This window comes from Gopherus flavomarginatus, chromosome 7 (assembly GCF_025201925.1).
Source record: "Gopherus flavomarginatus isolate rGopFla2 chromosome 7, rGopFla2.mat.asm, whole genome shotgun sequence".
NCBI classification, from domain to species: Eukaryota; Metazoa; Chordata; order Testudines; family Testudinidae; genus Gopherus; species Gopherus flavomarginatus.
This window is the reverse complement of record NC_066623.1, coordinates 113,459,159-113,476,907: the sequence shown is the minus strand read 5'-3', so window position 1 is coordinate 113,476,907 and position 17,749 is coordinate 113,459,159. Positions and strand designations below refer to the sequence as shown.

General features: G+C 55.9%; 1 protein-coding gene across 6 annotated transcripts; it reads right to left on the bottom strand.

Moving 5' to 3' along the window:
• Nucleotides 1-648: 648 nt before the first annotated feature.
• MUTYH (mutY DNA glycosylase) lies at nt 649-17,263 on the bottom strand. 6 transcript variants are annotated; one of them, XM_050961159.1, is made up of 17 exons: nt 17,115-17,262; nt 15,908-16,023; nt 13,263-13,396; nt 11,560-11,599; nt 10,929-11,002; nt 10,708-10,749; nt 10,533-10,604; nt 10,208-10,321; nt 9,689-9,786; nt 8,469-8,613; nt 6,018-6,105; nt 5,241-5,429; nt 2,994-3,139; nt 2,382-2,555; nt 2,044-2,094; nt 1,605-1,776; nt 649-827 (listed from the first exon to the last, which is right to left on the bottom strand). In XM_050961159.1, exons 2-16 carry the CDS (start codon nt 16,014-16,016, stop codon nt 1,651-1,653), a joined length of 1,602 nt encoding a protein of 533 aa, XP_050817116.1. In that variant the 5' UTR covers nt 16,017-16,023; nt 17,115-17,262; the 3' UTR covers nt 649-827; nt 1,605-1,650. The 6 variants fall into 6 exon arrangements, with proteins under 6 accessions (XP_050817116.1, XP_050817117.1, XP_050817118.1 ...); XM_050961160.1 differs by having other exon boundaries at nt 649-824; nt 17,115-17,261; XM_050961161.1 differs by having other exon boundaries at nt 17,124-17,261.
• Between the last annotated feature and the right edge of the window lie 486 nt (nt 17,264-17,749).

Genomic DNA, 17,749 nt, shown 5'->3' with positions numbered 1-17,749 from the left:
GCTGGTGCCCTATGCAGATCTCTGATGTCAGTCCCAGCTCCCACCAGTCCACCTCTGCTACACCCCACAGCTGACCACCAGAGGTGCTCATGTTAACAGCCCCCAGGGAGGGAGACTGGGGGTTTTCACTGAGGGACTTGTCTAGATGGGAAATTGACTGTACTAAGGACTCCAGCCTAGCTCTGCCTGGGTACTCTGATTCAGCTCAACCCACTTCCAAAGCAGCTCAGGTCGACCCACACAGCATTTTTTGGTGAGGAAACCATTTGGCCCCAAAACGTTGCCCGGTTTGAGTTAAATGCGTTCTGTAGAGAATCCCTGCAGTTCTGCCGTTTGCCAGCGGATGCCACCGCAGGTCGGCTTTTGCTGATCCGCTCTACACTAGGCAGGCCGCTCGAGGGGCACTACCAGGCTGCCCACAGGTGGGATAGAGCCGCTGGGGGATCATGTGGCACTCAGGGCACACAAAGGTCCTTCCCCACTGCTCACAGCAGATGTCACATTTCCTGCACCATAGCTCCAGCGGTCAGCCAGTGACCTCTGCCTGGCAGCTGGGGCCAGGCCCTTCGTGCCATTCCCATCCCCTTTCGTGGCGCGGCCGGAGCGTGTTTTCAGAGGTGGCTACAATGAAATGGAGCCAAAATCCACTTTTAAAAGCTTGTAGAAAAAGTTCAGATTTATTAAAACCTCAGCGGTGAGTAAAAGCAGGCGGAAAAGGCAGGGCCAGCAGCAAACCGCCCTGCGACCTAACACAGCGTCCGACGTCGCCCTCCAAGTCCGCTGGGTCTCAGAACCCTCCGTGTCCCAGGAGCAGCGGGACGGGGCTGCTGGGAGGAGATGGGCAATGTTGGAAATACAGTAGTTGCACTTCGTTCAGTTCCTCTTTGTCCTGCATCTAAAGCCCCGGATCCCCCTACTACTCTGGAGATGGTGGGAGTGTTGGCTTCCCTCACCCCTGGAGGGGAAACCCAGCTCCACGAACAGCACCTGCCAGAAGGCTGGGACGCCCTGACTGGACAGAACTGTCCCCTGGCAGCAGCAGGGCCCTCAGATCTTGTCCAGACACGGAATAATGCATCGCTCCTGGCGGAGAGACATTCACCTGCCACTGGCTCGAGCCAGCCCAGCCCCACCCGACAGCCGCTCGGTGGCCCTGGAAGCGAGCCAGGAGCCCAGCCCAGCCCAGGGGATGAGCAGAGAGGTCCAGGCCCCAGGCTGTCATGCTGGCAGGACGTTCCCTGTAACTCCCCATGTAGTGCAGCGAGACCGCACTGGGCAGGCGCAGGTTCCCTACTCCACTTCACATCCCCAATGCCCTGGGGCATTCCTCTCTCTAGGGAAGTGGTCTGTGGGGATGGATGTAACACCAGCGAGCCTGCACTAGAGGGGAGCCCCAGAGAGAGCAGGGGGCTGGCTGCAGGAAAGACGTGCAGGGAACAATGGACCGTGGGGGGCCTCGTATAAACCTGGGCTGAGTCCACATGACTTGGTGTTGCCCCAGCCGGGTGCTAGGCCCGGCAGAGCTGCCAGCTGGCTGGGCGGGGGGATGCAACAGCCCAAGCAACACAGAGTAGGAAGCCTCCCTCCCTCCAGATGGGCCTCACCATTGGATGCAGTCCAAGCGGGTCTGGCCGGAGCAGGAGGCCGCGGTCATTCCCCAGCGGGGGCCTTGAGAAAGGCGTCGAGGGAGAGCTGCCTCGGGGGGAGGCTGCCGTCTGCTTCCACCTTCCACTGGCCGGCGCGTGAGGGATCGGCGCCCCGTTTCCGCTTGCAGCCCTACAGGGACGGAGACATGTGGGGCGACTGCTGTTGGCTCCGGGAGCCCAGCGAGGATGGAGGGGGCCCCCAGCTGACAGCCTGCGAGAAGGACAAGGCTCGGGGGGGCCAGAGACTGACCCCACCCCAGTAAAAACCCCTCCCGGCCAGGGCAGAGGCACAGCATCACGGGGAAGCCTGCCCTGCACGATGGGGGGGCTGCGGGCTCCAGGGCCGGCCTGGATGGCTTCACCTGCCCCTTGGCAGACACGGCACGGACACACTCACCTGGCTGGATCCCCTCCCCTCGCAGCTCTGCCGCTCACAAGCCTTCCAGACCTAGGGGAAGCACAACAGAGAGCTGGCTAACCCCTCGAGAGACAGCACTGGAGAAAGGGGGAGCATCGCAGGCCCCTTCCCACAGGTCCAGGCTGGCTCCTGGCCCCCTTTCACATGACCCTAGTGGGGGGCACGGCGTGTGCGGGGATAAGCCCCCTTCCTCCCAGCAATCCCAAAGCTTAGCTCTCTCCCCCCAACTCCCAGGAGCCCCGTGGGGAATGCACAGGGCTGAGCCCCTCCCCCCACTCCCAGGGATCCCAGGGTGTGGGGTTGGGGGGGTCGAGTACCTTCTTCATAGCAGTGGAGACGGCCGATTTCTGGAACTCTGCCTGTGTCACCCACCGGAACGCTGGCCGCTCCAGCATCTCGTCCCGCCAGCCTGAGGTCGTCTCGGGGTCCCCGCCCAGGAGCAGCGAATAGACCACGTACGTCTGGTGAATGTGGGAGAAGACGTGGCTGACCTGGAATGCAGAAGAAAAGATCTGCAGTCCCAGGTGGGGGAAGCACTCGCTGCTTGATGGTGCCCCCCTATGGCTGCACCGCGAGCGAGCCGAGCGCCATCCACGCTGAGCGACAGGGTGATGGTGGCTGGGGAGGGGCTGTAAGAGGAATATAATGCGGGGTAGCAGAGCAGAACCTCCAATCAGGGGAGGGCTCCAGGGACCCTCTGCTCTGCCACTCCCTAACGCCGTTCCCTGGCCTCCTGGCCCTCAGCCGATGCACCTCGGACACCATCTTCCTGGCTGCAGGTGGAGGACTCGCTTCAGAGCACAGCACTGCAGCCCCTCCCCATCCAGCCCCTGATGGCCTGGACCTACACCTGGTCTGCGCTCCCATCAGCTGCCCCACTTGCCACAAACCCTTTACCTGCCCCAGGACGGATGCGTGGCCCCATTTACCTCTCCGACATGCCGCAGGCGTCCTCTGGCCACGGCTTCTCCTGCCCAGACCTGAACGTGAGCCAACAGCGCCTCCCTCTGCTGCTTCTCCTTCAGCCCCGGCCCCAAGGCCAGGCTGGGAAACTCCCACAGCCCTGCCAGCAAGCCTGGGAGAGAGCAAGGAATGGGCAGCCAGGCCACGTTCGGCACAGCCAGCTTTCCATCTTCAAAGGGCGCTGCGGGCGGCATCTGGTTCCCAGCACACCCAGGGCCCGATGTTCCTCTGCTCACAGGCCAAGGTCAGGGCTAGGAAAAGCCTCTTGGGGTAGAGCGCATCTTGACTGGCTGTCCAAGCATTTCCTGCCCTGGTTGGCTGCAGGATATTGTCCCTTCAAGATCACGTCCCTCTGATCACCTCCCCCACACATCAATTTCAACAACCAGATGCCTGAGGGTCTTGCTCAGATCAGGCGGTTGTAAAGTCTCTGCCAAACAGGCAGGAAGTGAGAGGAGAAGAGGCAGAAGGGTCAGGTCCAGGAAACCGGGTGCAAGGAGCCCCCAAAGACAGCCCAAGGCACAGGGGAGCTGTGCTGCTGCCAGTGGCTGGATTTGGGGCGCCCGTGACCACAGATCACCCCTCCCGCTCTGCAGCCAGGATCATTACTGACATAACGGCTGCACATTCGGGCTCTGCATCCAATCGCCCTGCACAGCCCCTGCGCCTACGCTGCTGTAGCCAGACTGGGGATGGACAATTTCTGGAAATTTTGAAGTCATGGGGAAAAAAGCCATTGGGGAGAGGAGTGGAAAAAAGTGGAAATTGGGGGTGACAAAGGATCTGAAGTAGTTATTTGTTTATCAAAACTAAGCTTTATTTACTTCTTCAAGAATGTGAAATGTATTATGTACAATTTAGTTAGCACATGAGGAAGTCCTGTTTGGTAGGTTTATGAAATAAATAAGTATAAATTCTTTAGTTTTGATTCAAATAACAATGACAAACATACCTAGCATTGGGGACGGACTGTACCTGCACACAAAGGTACTTACACGTTTTGTTTTTTGCCTGTTGGCAAATAGGAAAACGATATACAGTAAAAGCGGTTTTATCTGGCATGTTGGGGGAAGGGAGTGCCGGTAAGTGAAAAATGCTGGTTAACTACGAGGGAAGAGGTTGGGATGTGGGTTCTGGGAGGGAGTTTAGGTTCTGGAGGGGGCTCAGGGCAGCGGGTTGGGGCGCAGGAGGGAGTGCAGGGGGCCAGATCCAGGGGCTGCTCACCTCGGGCGGCTCCCCACAAGTGGCTCTGCGGGCTGCCTCCGCCCCCTCAGCTCCCATTGGCCAAGGTTCTCAGCCAATGGGAGCTGCGTTGCTAGTGCTTGGGGTGGGGGCAGGGGTAACAGGCAGAACCACCTGGCCACGCCTCTGCCTAGGAGCAGCCGGGGAGGTCACCACTTGTGGGGAGCCACCCGAGGTGAGTGGCCCCTGGATCCGGCACCCTGCGCCCCCTCCCACACCCTGCGCCCCCTCCTGCCCCCGCAGCAACCGACTATAAACTGGAGTTTTAATGGTGGTCAGAAATGCTGGTTTATAGAGCTTTCCGGCTGGCAATGTACCGGATAAAACAGCTGTTACTGTATAAAACACCAAGCACAGAAAGCGTGTCTTATTGTAAACTTAAAGGAAAGTTCTGTCCTCTGGGCTCAGGAGCAGTGTGGAAAGAGATCTGTCCTGATCACGTCGATAAAGGAGAACCTCATGTGGCCAGGGAAACATTTTGTTCATGTTAAATACTTATTGGTTATTATTCGAGAGCATTTTGAAGTACCGAAGAGCAGCAGTAACAGCATCACCCTCGTAATCCTGCCCCTGGTCACTCAAAGCAAACACTTCATCTAACCAGCTTCTTTCCAATTTTTCCATATCCGGCCTGGGGAAAGAACCCTTTTTTTCTGGACGTGTCCGGGTTGCTTTTTTCAGATGCTCACCTCTCTAATCCAGCCAGAGCCCCCGGTGGGGGTCTCCCGCAGGGATCCTTCCCATGCCCCCCCTCCCACCTCCCGCTAGCCAAGGAGGGCTGGCTGTGGGTGTTTGATGCCTGTCGAGGTCAGACAGCAGTGAGGGGCTTTTTCTCTCACCAGCCCCCTGAGATAAGTGAGCCCTGCCCCCCAGCATTCCCAGTCACATGGGGCAGCGATCCTTCCGTTCCCACAGACACCAACGCCTCCTTTTCCATCCCCACCCTGGCAGACACCCGAGCTGCGAGTTACCGGAGCTGGGTCTCTGCACGATCAGGTACTCTGGCTCCCCCCGGGGGCCTCTCCTCTCCAGCACACACGTGGCCGTCCGCTCCGCCCGGGGCTGCTTCTTGGCGGCTCTCCTGGGGAAGTTGGCCACCCCGAGGCTGCTGTCCCAGGGCTCCGAGGCAGGGAGGCACAAGGAGCAGTTGCCTGTCGCGGCTGCAAATCAGATGTGGCACCAGGTCAGTCTGTGTCACTGCACCGGCCCCGATCAGACCTGAGGATCAAGGACTGCACCTCTGCCCTGCTCACAGCATGTGGAGAGGAGGCCCGGGGTCCCCATCACCCGCTGCTGATGCTCTTACCCCAGCCCCGAGAGCTCCCAAGGAGAAGACACCAGCTCAGTCCAGTATCAGCCAGACGAGGCGCCCCAAGGTGTTAGCCGGGGGGACCCCCTAGAGGTTGGGCAAGACACTCTGCCTTAACGTCTCCTTGCATGCAAATCACTGCACGTCCCAAACTAGCCTCCATATGACACTAATCCCCACAGTGTAACCCAGCAGAGCTGAGGCACCCCAGCTGCACGGGCCAGCAGGGGAGTCCGCCAGGAGCCCTACCACTCACGGTAGCACTGCCTGGCCCTCGCTGCTGCCTCTCGCTGCGCTGCCCCCACAGCTCTGTGCCCCAGGGTGTGGCTTCCCCACCAGCTCAGAGCTCACCGGGGGCTAAGGGGTCAAGACGTGCTCTCCATACAGGGTTAAGCCTCGAGAGCACGGCAAGAGGTGGCAATCTCTGGCCAGCACCTACCACACTCCTCGATGTCAGGTGCCTGGGAGCAACTGGAGGCAGCTTTTCCCAGCAGCCTCTTGGAGGCGAATTCCAGCTCCTTCTCCACCTGCAAAGGAAGGACAGGGTCAGCTACGGGCCTCAGCTGCCAATGGAAGGCTCAGGTCCAGCAATGGCTATTAGCCAAGAGGGCCAGGGCCCCACCCCCATGCTCTGGGTGTCCCTAAACCTCTGACTGCCAGAGGTTGGGACTGGATGACAAGGGGTGGATCACTCAAAATCGCCCTGTTCCATCCATTCCCTCTGAAGCACCTGGCACCAGCCACTGTCGGAAGACAGGATACGGGGCTAGATGGACCGTTGGTCTGACCCACTATGGCTGTTCTTACGCCATTTCAAACCTGGCAGCACGCTGCAGTGTGTGTTGTATTTGGCACCAGCCCCAAACTGCCCCCTGATGATACTTTACAAGACATGGGAACCCAAAGACACTGCAGCCATGAGTCAGAAGAGAGCTTAGCCGACGTGTGAACAGGTCTGGAAAGTGTACACAATACATCCAAAGGCGTAAACACCACATGGAGAGGGGAACCGGGGACAGCCGGGGAAAAGGGGTGAGAAGTTTCAAATGAGAAACTAGGCACAAGCTTTTTAACAGTGAGAGTGATTTACCACTGGAACAAACTACCAAAGAAGTGGTGGCTTCTCTCTCTCTTGATGTCTCTAAATCAAGATTGGATGCCTCTCCAAAAGATGCTACTGGCCAATACATACAAGTTAGACATAGCCTGGGTATTATGCACACAGTATTAATAGAATGCACATTTTGTGTGTGTGTTGGGAAGTTATGTTAACTGAATGCATTACAGTCTTGCTACAATTCTGTTCACTCATGCTGAGTATCTCATAACTCTTTGCAAAGCCGAAGTCAGCTTTGGCATTAGCTAACAGAGAACTAGCCAAAGACAAGAAATGCTTGTTCTAGATCTTAGAGCAGGCAGCTCTGAAGACAGCTGGCTTAGATCGTGGCATCCAAAGGAGAGCCAGGAAAAGGACAGGACAGAACAAAACAAGGTGTGCTGGATTTTAGTGCTGTTGAGTTTTGTAACTTGTCAAGCCCCCCTGTAACTAGAGCTCGTTGAAATGCATGTTTCCGAAGCACACTCCTGCACAAGGTGAACGTGCTGCGAGATACAAACCGCTCCCTGGAAAGAGGCTGCATACGTCGCCTTTCCATACTGCACTGTTTTGTCTTCGGACGATACGTCCGGCTAAGTTTGTCTCCTGAACACCCTGAGTGTAGTCGGAACAGCTGGCCACACTCCGACAAAACTGTGCGTTAGCCAAACGCAACTGGCTGGGCTCGAGCAGGGGTGACCGGGTGAAATTCACTGGCTTGTGCGAGACAGGAGCTCATACTAGATGATCCAATGAAACAGTCCTTCTGGCCCCATGAATCTATGACATTAAGGGCCAAGGGTTTATAGGTAGCATTTAGCTGGACACACGGATCACTATCAGGGAAGATTTCCCACCGCTGGGACTGATCAGGTTGTGGAACCGGCCCGCCCAGAGGAAGGGCGGGAATAACCTGGGTCATTTAAACCTGGACAGGACCCTGCACTGGCGATATCACAGGGCGAGATTCTGGGCCAGCCCCAGGGGTGCAACTCAATGACCCCACCGGGCTCTTCCATCTCGAGTTCCCAAGCTCCAAAACCAAAACCCCAAAGAGCAGCAGCTTGTCATATAGGGATCTCAGGGGTGTGTGTGTGTCCCCAGATCACCCCCTTCAGTTTACACAGCGTAGGTGGGCTTGGCATAATTAGACAAGCATGAGGCCTCCATTCTTGGGAGACAGGACTAGGGAGGTAAATGGATCAGCAGGCTGGAGACAGAACATCTGTGCTAGCTACGATAAGAAAGAACCTGCAGGGAACCACTGACAATCGGAAAGACCACAGCATACAGGATCACCCTGGAACGTAACGCTGAAGTAAAGAGTAAGTCATAGATGGACAGAGCGTGCTGTACAGGGCTTGGTTCCTACCACATAACCAAGCCAGTCCCAGAACATGTGATGCAATGTATAGAAAATGCAATGTGATATGTAAATGCACATAAAGGAAGAGGGTTTCTGTGTAATTTTGGATCTGGGATGTACCCTGCATCTACCCCCCATGTTTGAGTCCACTCGGCTCAGCATTACATTGCTGCATGCCCAGTAAAAATCCCTGAGTGACGGAATCTGGAGTCGAAGTGAGCTTTCGGAAAGCCGTCCCAGAGGGAATCCCAAGGCAGGAAAGTGACTTGCTCAGGGCCCAGAGGGAGGCGGTGGGAAAGCAGGGAATGGGACTAGGGGCTCGATCCCCCGCTTCCAAGTAGTACACATTTTTATGAAGGGCGCGGGGGTTACATACAGATCACTGACCTACTGGGATTGAGCTGAATACAGGAAAGTGCAATACCTACCAGGCAACGGGCCGTGCAGTGCTGCTTCACAGGACACTCCATGCACAGCGGGGCCCTGGGGGTGCACACAGTAGCTCCCAGCTCCATCATGGCTTGGTTAAAGTCCCCTGGCCGGGCTGGATCGACCAGAGCATTGGCCAAATCCCTATGATGAAGAGCAGCGAGAAGTGGCAGGCTGGGCAGGCATGGTTACCAGAGGAGCATCCCTTACAACACATGCGGGTAGGTCCCATCAGCTGGGAAGAGGAACATCCCTGCACCCCCACAGGGTGCACAAACAGCACTCACTCGCCCTACCTGCAGCTGGGGAGAGGCTCAGAACCCTGATACCAGCTAGACCCAGGGCGGAGGGGGCCTGGGCCATTCTGAGCCACTAGGGCTTGCTCCTGTTCTAGTACGTTGGGCTACTGTGACTAGGCTCTAGGCTCCCTCTTCCTACCTTAGTAGAGCCACGTGGAGTCACAGGACCCAGACCTCCCCACAGCCTTATCCCAGTGATGGCTCTCTCCGACAGCGGGGATCGGGGGGCTCCGAACCCCAGGTTCCCATCCATGGGAGCAGCCCAAGCTTCATGGCAGTTAGAGGCAGCCGGCATTGGCTTGTAGAGCCCGTCTCATTGCCCAGTGAGCCAGTGAAAAGGCTGGGAACCCCTGGTGCAACGAGCAGACATGGCCACAGGCCCACACTCTCCAAGGCGCCTCTCGCCATGCCGAGCGCCTGAGAGCATGCGATTGGTCAGTGACCTCTGAAAGCCGGCTGCAGCCGCCACATGCCAGCTCCTCTGCTTAGATCGGCTGAGAAGCCCAGCCCCTGCTTAGTGACACGGCCGCTCCTGTGACAGTCTCGCTGGCGCTTGGACGATACTTCGTAAGCGCTGGTCTCCAGTGCTGCCTAGGGGACTGCGCTGCTGCATGCACCAGTAGGCACGATCCTGTACTGCAGCTGGGGGTGGGCGGGGAGATTTTATCTCCAGGGCTGATCCAATTCCTGCCTACTCCCTGTATGGGCCTACAAGGCAGCCACTTCCTGCCCACTGGCCTACTGCTTGTCTGTTGTGCATCCACTGGGCTGCAAGACAACCGACTGCCCCAACGACGTGGTAAGCAGAGGTGAAAAGCTGTCTCCCGTGACCGAGTCCCATGGCCCACTCTGGTGTACTTTACTCCTGTTTGTAATACAATCCCCACCCCTTGCCTCCTGGGACGAGAACAATCCCCTACCAGAGTCTGTCGACGACAGCCGGGCTGCTGGAGTCAGCGCCGATGCATCGGACCCGGCACAGGACTCGGATCACGTTCCCGTCCACCACTCCTGTCGCCTGCCCCATGAGACAGAAGAGCAGTGGTCACCATCTCAGAGCACGTGCGTGCTCGAGCCCCTAGGAGGGGAGGGCATTTGGCCAGGCCAGTCCCAGGGAGGGGTAACTGGAGGGATCAGCAATCCCCAGGCCAAGCAAGTCTGCTGGCAGGGTGCGCCACGGGTGGCTGGAGCTGGCCTGGGCTCTCGGTGCCCAGACCCCCTGGGAGATCCCAGCTTTCAGCGAGGCAGGAGGAACATTGCAAGTAGCACTGGGACTGCCCTGGGGCAAGGAGGGGCCATGAGCAGCCCCAGGGAGAGGCATGTTCCCCAAACCACTTATCAGCTGAGACGCCTGTGAAACCCGACGCAATCTGAGGCCAGTACTGCCTGACACACCCACGCCAACACTGGCACACAGACAGCGCCGGTTCTCTCATCACCTGCCCGTAGGAGATGGAGGCGATAGCTCCTGCTGTGTATCTCCCCACTCCCGGCAGCAGCCTCTGCAGCTCCTCGGCCGTCGCAGGCATCTGACCTGCCAGCTCGGACACCACCTGAGGGGAGAGGGGAGCTGAGTAGGGACCTGTTGTCTCCCAATGTGAGCTGGGCACATCAGCTATGCTCCGCTCCGGAGCTTCTGGCTAGCACTTGGGGACAGAGCCGTGGCATTGGGTTTCCCCCCACACCGGCCAGTGGGCACTAGCATGGAGAGGAGGGATGTAGGAAATACCCCCTCCCTCCACAACTGCCCCCCCACTGGGATACCTTCTGTGCTGCTTCCTGCAGCCGCTTCCCTCGCGAGTAGTAGCCGAGTCCTGCCCACAGCTCATTCACCTCCTGTTCCCAAGACACATAGCCAGGGGTTAAGCCTAGTCGCAAAGGGCCCAGGATTAAAGATCAGTGGGGGCGTTTTCAGACCCCTACCATGGGGGATTCTCACCTCCAGGGAAGCTTTGGCGAGTGCCTGCAGTGTCGGCCATTTCTACATTGCAAAGGAAACAGAGGTTTGTTTGCTGGCACAGGACGAGTCTGCAGAGCGCGACGAACCCGAACGCGTGGCTGACCCGCAGGCCGGGGACAAGACATGCAATGGCTGCGGTTTCAGACACGCTCAGAAATTCAGGGCTCCGGGCGCAGGAGGAGGAGACAAACGACAATCACCTGCATCCACCTGTTGTAATAGTCAATCACCGTAGCCACCTGCGTCTGCTGGAGCATGATCTCCGACACCCACACTGCAGGCACAAAGGAAAAGCGAGAGCACCATGGGGGCCTGGAAGGCCCCCTCCCAGTTCAACACCTTGCCCTGTCCCTATGCACAAGGTCTCTCTGGGGTGAGAGCGGAGCCCCTCATGGCTTGCACTAGTCCCTTATACCTGAAGCAAGCTTAGAATTGGGGCCACTGATGTATCCAAAGTTACGGCCCAGAAGATCCACTGGTAACCAGTTTTCTCCCCATTTGTATCATGCTGCTCTCATGCATCTCTCAGACCAGCCATTTGCACCTAAGGGGGTGGCACTATCATTGTCTAGCTTCGTCCCTGTGATGCTGGGTCCTTGCCAGGGCCACGCTGCTGGCCTCTTTCAGAAAGAGTCTAAAGGAGTTTTGGGCTGCATCTGGCTTGGGAGAGCAGCGTGATTTGTTCAGAGTATTTTTCTCCACAGTGAAGTTGCAATTCCCCACAATGCACCCTGCTAACGCTGCAGTGTTAGGCAAAGATGATATGCCATGACAAACCTTCTGCCTTAGAAAAGAAGCCAAAGCAGACAGCTCATGTTCTCTCTGTCTCACCTGCATATGCTCTTCTGTTAGCATCTGATTCGCTTGCAGCCTGAAAGAGAAGGCAGAGGGAATTTCAGGGGACTGGACAGAGTTCTCAGCTCTGGATTCTGCTCAGGGAGTGATGGGGAAAAGGAAAGGAGATGCACACCTTGTTCGGATAGGGTCATTTGCACTAAAGAGAGTCAAATTCAGCACTAGTGAGACGCTACCAGTGTTTGGAATACCAGTTAGTTTGCAGAAGAGCAGCTCCTCTTGGGAAGTGTTTGATATCTGAGCCCTGGTTCAAATACCGGCAGAGGACAAAATTTGTAAGTGTAACTCAATTTAGATATTAGAGCTCTTTAAATGGAGGCGTTATAGGAATCCCAAGAGCTGGGATTTGCACTTCCAGCTGCTACTGGCCACCTGAAAACAGCTCTATCCAAAACCTTCCCTGGAAAGCACTTTGTTCTTTCAAAAGCAGCAAGGAGTCCTGTGGCACCTTATAGACTAACAGACGTATTGGAGCATGAGCTTTCATGGGTGAATACCCACTTCGTCGGATGCATGTCAGATTTGTACTTGCAGAGTTTCTTAGGAAGGTCAGATGCCCAACCAGGTTAGAGGGTCAGGGCTAGGGCTACTTTTTCAGACAATGGAGCCTAAGACGCATAGGAAATATTTGCATAAACACATGAAAAACATATTTGCATATGCAAATAAGAAAAGGTGAGCAACTACCTGTTTTCTAGGCACAGTTTAGATACTAATTAAAGAAAAGATTGGTCCCCAAAGGTTTCCATTAATGCTGAATTTGGTCTAACCATTGAAAGCCAACACAAAATTGGCTGCAATCTCTCTTGATCTCGGCGTGAGGGATTTCATACATTTTCTTAAGACGCTTCTCCAGCTAAAGCTTATCCTGAACGTTTAAAATCCCAACAGGGAAACCTTCCCTAAGGCCACCCACACCCCACTCCGCACACAGGTACCAGCACTGGAGAGTTTTAAATGGGACAATGGTGTCCCCACAGAATTCTCAGCACAGTGGTGAAAGTTCATCTCTGACCACACCAGCTATTCCACCATGGAACAGGCAAATGCAGCGTCACCATTCACCACTGTGGGCTTAGCAAGGACAGAGGTGAGAGCAGAGGCTGGCACAAGGTGGGAACAACAGAACATTCTGCAGTGATAAGGGAATACAAACAGGCAAGCAAAGAGTCAGTGGCTAAGGATAAATAACCCCCTGTGCAGCACTAGAAGATCAAACTCAATAGATGGGTCCAAGGATGAAAAGCTGACACTGACTGGGGGCAGGAGGGATAGCTCAGTGGTTTGAGCATTGGCCTGCTAAACCCAGGGTTGTGAGTTCAATCCTTGAGGGGGCCATTTAGGGATCTGAAGCAAAACACCATCTGGGGATTGGTCCTTCTTTGAGCAGGGGGTTGGACTAGATGACCTCCTGAGGTCCCTTCCAACCCTGACAGTCTATGTTTCTATGACTAGAAACACATGGTGAAACTGACATGTCTAGTTTCCATATAGGACCAAAGTTGAAGGAAACAAACCACATCAGCAGAGAGAGATACAATCTGATTTTAGATGCCCCTTCAATTTTAATGCAACCTGACAGGTTCACAGGGAAGGACAGTGCTTTGATCATCATGGCAGCATCTTTTAAGCTGGGGGAAACCCAACCACGTATTGTGGTGACCCAACTCCTGCCATACCAATTTCCTCCAGGGAAGGTCACGCTTGCATTTGTCGTACCAGGCGAGCAAATTCTTCCGAAAGGCCTCGATTTCTGCCGGGTGGCTGAAGAGATGGTACGCAGATTGCTGGGCAGACACTGGAGGAAGCATGCCTGCAAGGAGACATTAAATGCCAGTCAGAAGACAGGACCAGTGGTTAAAAGAGCTGGGGAAGGCGGTGGGTAGGGGCTTGGCTGCTCTTTCATTACTGAGGCAAAGGAGGTCTCTCCATCAGACTGGACAAACCACTAGAAACAAAGAAAGTAGCCTTGACGAGCCTGCACTAGACCCTGAAGAGTGTGTGGCCCCAAAAGGCTTTCACTAGCTGTCTCTAGGATTCATCTGGTCCCAGTGCGCCAGACCTCTACAATCTCAAATTCCCCTCAAAGCCTCAATTCTACCAGACTCACAAATACTGGCCCTCATCAAATGCCTTCCCCTCCTAAACATTACAGAAGTGGAGAGACATGTCAGATTAGGAAATTAAAAAAAAGCCTCTAATTTACCACCCTTACCTGGGTCTCCCATTGTATCTTGTCGTCTCATAGACTGTATGTTCATCAGGGCAAGGACTGTTTTTCCGTATGTCTCATACAACTTGGAGCATGCCAACATGTAACTAGCAAAGAGTCCTGTGGCACCTTACAGACTAACAGACGTTTTGGAGCATGAGCTTTCGTGGGTGAATACCCACTTCCTCAGATGCATGTAGTGAAAATTTCCAGGGGCAGGTATATATATGCAAGCCAGAAGCAGGCTGGAGATAATGAGGTTCGTAGGGGAAAGAAACCAACAGGACTCCACTGGCCATCACATACAGTCCCCAGCTAAAACCCCTCCAACGCATCATCAGGGATCTACAACCCATCCTGGACAATGATCCCACACTTTCACAGGCCTTGGGTGGCAGGCCAGTCCTCGCCCACAGACAACCTGCCAACCTGAAGCATATTCTCACCAGTAACTCCACACTGCACCATAGTAACTCTAACTCAGGAACCAATCCATGCAACAAACCTCCATGCCAACTCTGCCCACATATCTACACCAGTGACACCATCACAGGACCTAACAAGATCAGCCACACCATCACCGGTTCATTCACCTGCACATCCACCAATGTAATATACACCATCATATGCCAGCAATGCCCCTCTGCTATGTACATCGGCCAAACTGGACAGTCTCTACGGAAAAGGATAAATGGACACAAATCAGATATTAGGAATGGCAACATACAAGAACCTGTAGGAGAACACTTCAACCTCCCTGGCCACGCTATAGCAGACCTTAAGGTGGCCATCCTGCAGCAAGAAAACTTCAGGACCAGACTTCAAAGAGAAACTGCTGAGCTTCAGTTCATCTGCAAATTTGACACCATCAGCTCAGGATTAAACAAAGACTGTGAATGGCTTGCCAACTACAGAACCAGTTTCTCCTCCCTTGGTTTTCACACCTCAGCTGCTAGAACAGGGCCTCATCCTCCCTGATTGAACTAACCTCATTATCTCTAGCTTGCCTGCATATATATACCTGCCCCTGGAAATTTCCACTACATGCATCTGAGGAAGTGGGTATTCACCCACGAAAGCTCATGCTCCAAAACGTCTATTAGTATATAAGGTGCCACAGGATTCTTTGCTGCTTTTACAGATCCAGACTAACACGGCTACTCCTCTGATACTTGACATGTAACTAGTACACTTCTCTGACTGTGTTCTCTGTGCTCAGCTCGATGCAGTAACCAAAATAAGCATCTGGCTAAGAGATTTCAACTATCATGCCTACTACAGAGTGTACTTTACATCAGGGGCGAGGAAGCCCAGACAAACAACATAGCAAAGAAACTGACCAGAAACCAGCCAGACTATTTTTGGAAGTGCAACAACAAACAGTGTTGAAAAAAGGAAGAAGCATAAACTTATGTTTAAAATGTTACACGTCTCTGAAAACATGACCATCAACTCCCTGCATGTATCAGAGCCCAGTCTTCTGATTTCAAAGACTAAAGCAAGCTTTCAACTACTATTTACTGCTCTTAGCCCTGCAGAACTCACCCACCTCTGTACAAGGAAGCTGCAATCTATCCAGCTCACACAACATCAGCAGAACAGTGAACCACGCTCACCGTGTGCAATCTTAGTCATTGCTAGCGCATGAGGAAGAAACAGCTCAGACTGATTCTCACATCCCAAAGGTGATTTTGCAGGGCTGGCCGTTAGAGAAAATGTGTATGTACTTGTAAACTGAGCACAGCTGAGCTGCAGTTACTGAGAGACAAGAAACCAGGAACCTCACCATGCCATTTTAGCACCGGATGGCACTTAAGGTGCAGGCTGGCGTCTAGAGAGTTGGGCTCCATTGAGAATGGGGCTGTACAAGTGCAGGATATTAGGATCGGCCATGAATTAACGTATTCAATGGTCAGATTGAATAATGTGCAGCCTCAATGACGGACAGGATTTTATTTACAAAATACGGTTTTATTTGCCTGCGTCCCTTTGCACCCAGGCTCATTCCTGCTCCTGTTTGGTACGTGTCTAGCCTTTCACACTGTGACTATCGTCATGGTGTCACCCTCACTCCAGTGTCCCAATAAGATCCTTGTAGATGAAGCGTTTCACCTTTATGGGATGATACATTCTTCTTGCACCTCCTTGGGGATTTCCTCCCTTCCCCTGCGCCTTGCTGGAGTGCCCGCCCGCTGCGAGCTGCTGCCCGGAGTTTACTCATCACCAGGCTAAGGAAAGAAGAGTGAATGGGGCACTGTTATGGTGACCCCTTCAAGGCCCTCACACCGAGTCATAGGCGATGACTTCTGTTCCCGCTGGTAAGTGTTCAACCCCGCCCTCCCCCACTCCACCCCTTCCCCCAAGTACCCACACCCGTTCTGCCTCTTCCCGCCCCTGCTCCTCCTCCACCCCATCCCACCCGCTTCCCCAACTCCTCCCTTGAGCGCACTGTGTCCCCGCTCCTCCCCCTTTCTCCCGGAGAGCTGCCAAACAGCTGTTTGGTGGCGGGCAGAAATGCTGGGAGGGTGGAAAAGGAGGAGGAATGCAGTGCGCTCAAGAGAGGAGGCGGGGAAGAGGTGGGGGGAGCTTGGCTGCCAGTGGGTGCGGAGCACCTCCTAATTTTTCCCCGGAGCACCCACGCAGTCAGCGCCTATACCCTGGGCAGCTACAACAACCCTCCATCCCCTGCAACCTCCCCCCTAGACCACAGACCCCACACACTCTCCCACTGCCACTGTGCATGCTAGTGGGGGGGGGGAGAGAACTGGACACCCGGGCGCCATGTGCACTTCATGTGTGTGTGTGTGAGAACTGGACACCCCATGCACCTCATGGTGAATGTGCGTGCTGGGCAGACGAGGGGGGGGGGGAAAGCTGGTACAAATGGCCAGGGCCCGGCTTCCCTGGCCCTCTTTAGCCGGTCCGCCCTTGCTGGGGACCCCAACCCGTTCTGAGCAGCTCTGTGTGTATGAACTGGACACACTGTGCATCTCGGGGGGGGGGGGTGAACCGGACACCCCGTGCACCTCGGGGGGGGGGGTGAACCGGACACCCCGTGCACCTCGGGGGGGGGTGAGAGAGCCAGGCACCTCGTGGGGGGGGTGAGCCGGACACCCCATGCACCTCGGGGTGTGTGTGAGAACCAGGCACCTCGGGGGGGGGTGTGAGAAGCGGACACCCCGCGCACCCCGCACGTTGTGGGGGGGGGGGGAGCCTCCAGAAGCTGCCCCCGGCCGGGCGCTGCCCCCAGCGGAGAGCGACGCCCCCGGCCGAGCGGGCGCCTTGCAGCAGGGGCCGCGCGCGCGGAGCGCTCCCTTACCGCACTCACCCCGCGCGCCAGCTTTCCCGGGAACCCGCTTCGCTCCCGCGCGGCCCAATCAGCGCCCGCTCCCGGGCGCGCAGAGGCCAATCGGAGAGAGGCTCGCGCCCAGCACCTCCCGTGTCGTTTGGACAGGACACTACGGGTCTGGCCTATCAGCTGTTCAAGGGAAGAGGCGGGATCCGGGGTTACTAGCCAATCAGCGAGTCCGAGAAGACCGGGATCCTCCCCCGTCCGGCCGCTCACAAGGACCCCGCTCGGACTCGGGGCTGCCCGCTCCAAACGCCTGATGAATAAAAACGTTCGTTGGCCCAGGAGCGTGCGGCGCGTGGCTGCGCGCGCGGAGCTGCCGCTCAGGAGCGGCTTTGAGGGCGCAGAGAGGCGGTTGGAGTGAGCAGGAGACAGGCACCTGTCAGGGCAGCCCGCCCGCGCGGCCTGAAGGGAAGGACCCAGCCGGCCACAGCTCCCGAGCGGTCTCCAGTCCCGGAAGCGGCACCATGGCGGCGCCGTGAGAGCTGCGGGCCCGGGGTGAGTCTCGAGCCCTGGAATAACGGGTCCCGGCATGCACCGCGGCCTGGGCCTTGGGAGGCGCCCCCTGCGCTGCGGCTGGGCCCGGGGTGCAGCGCAAGGAGCCC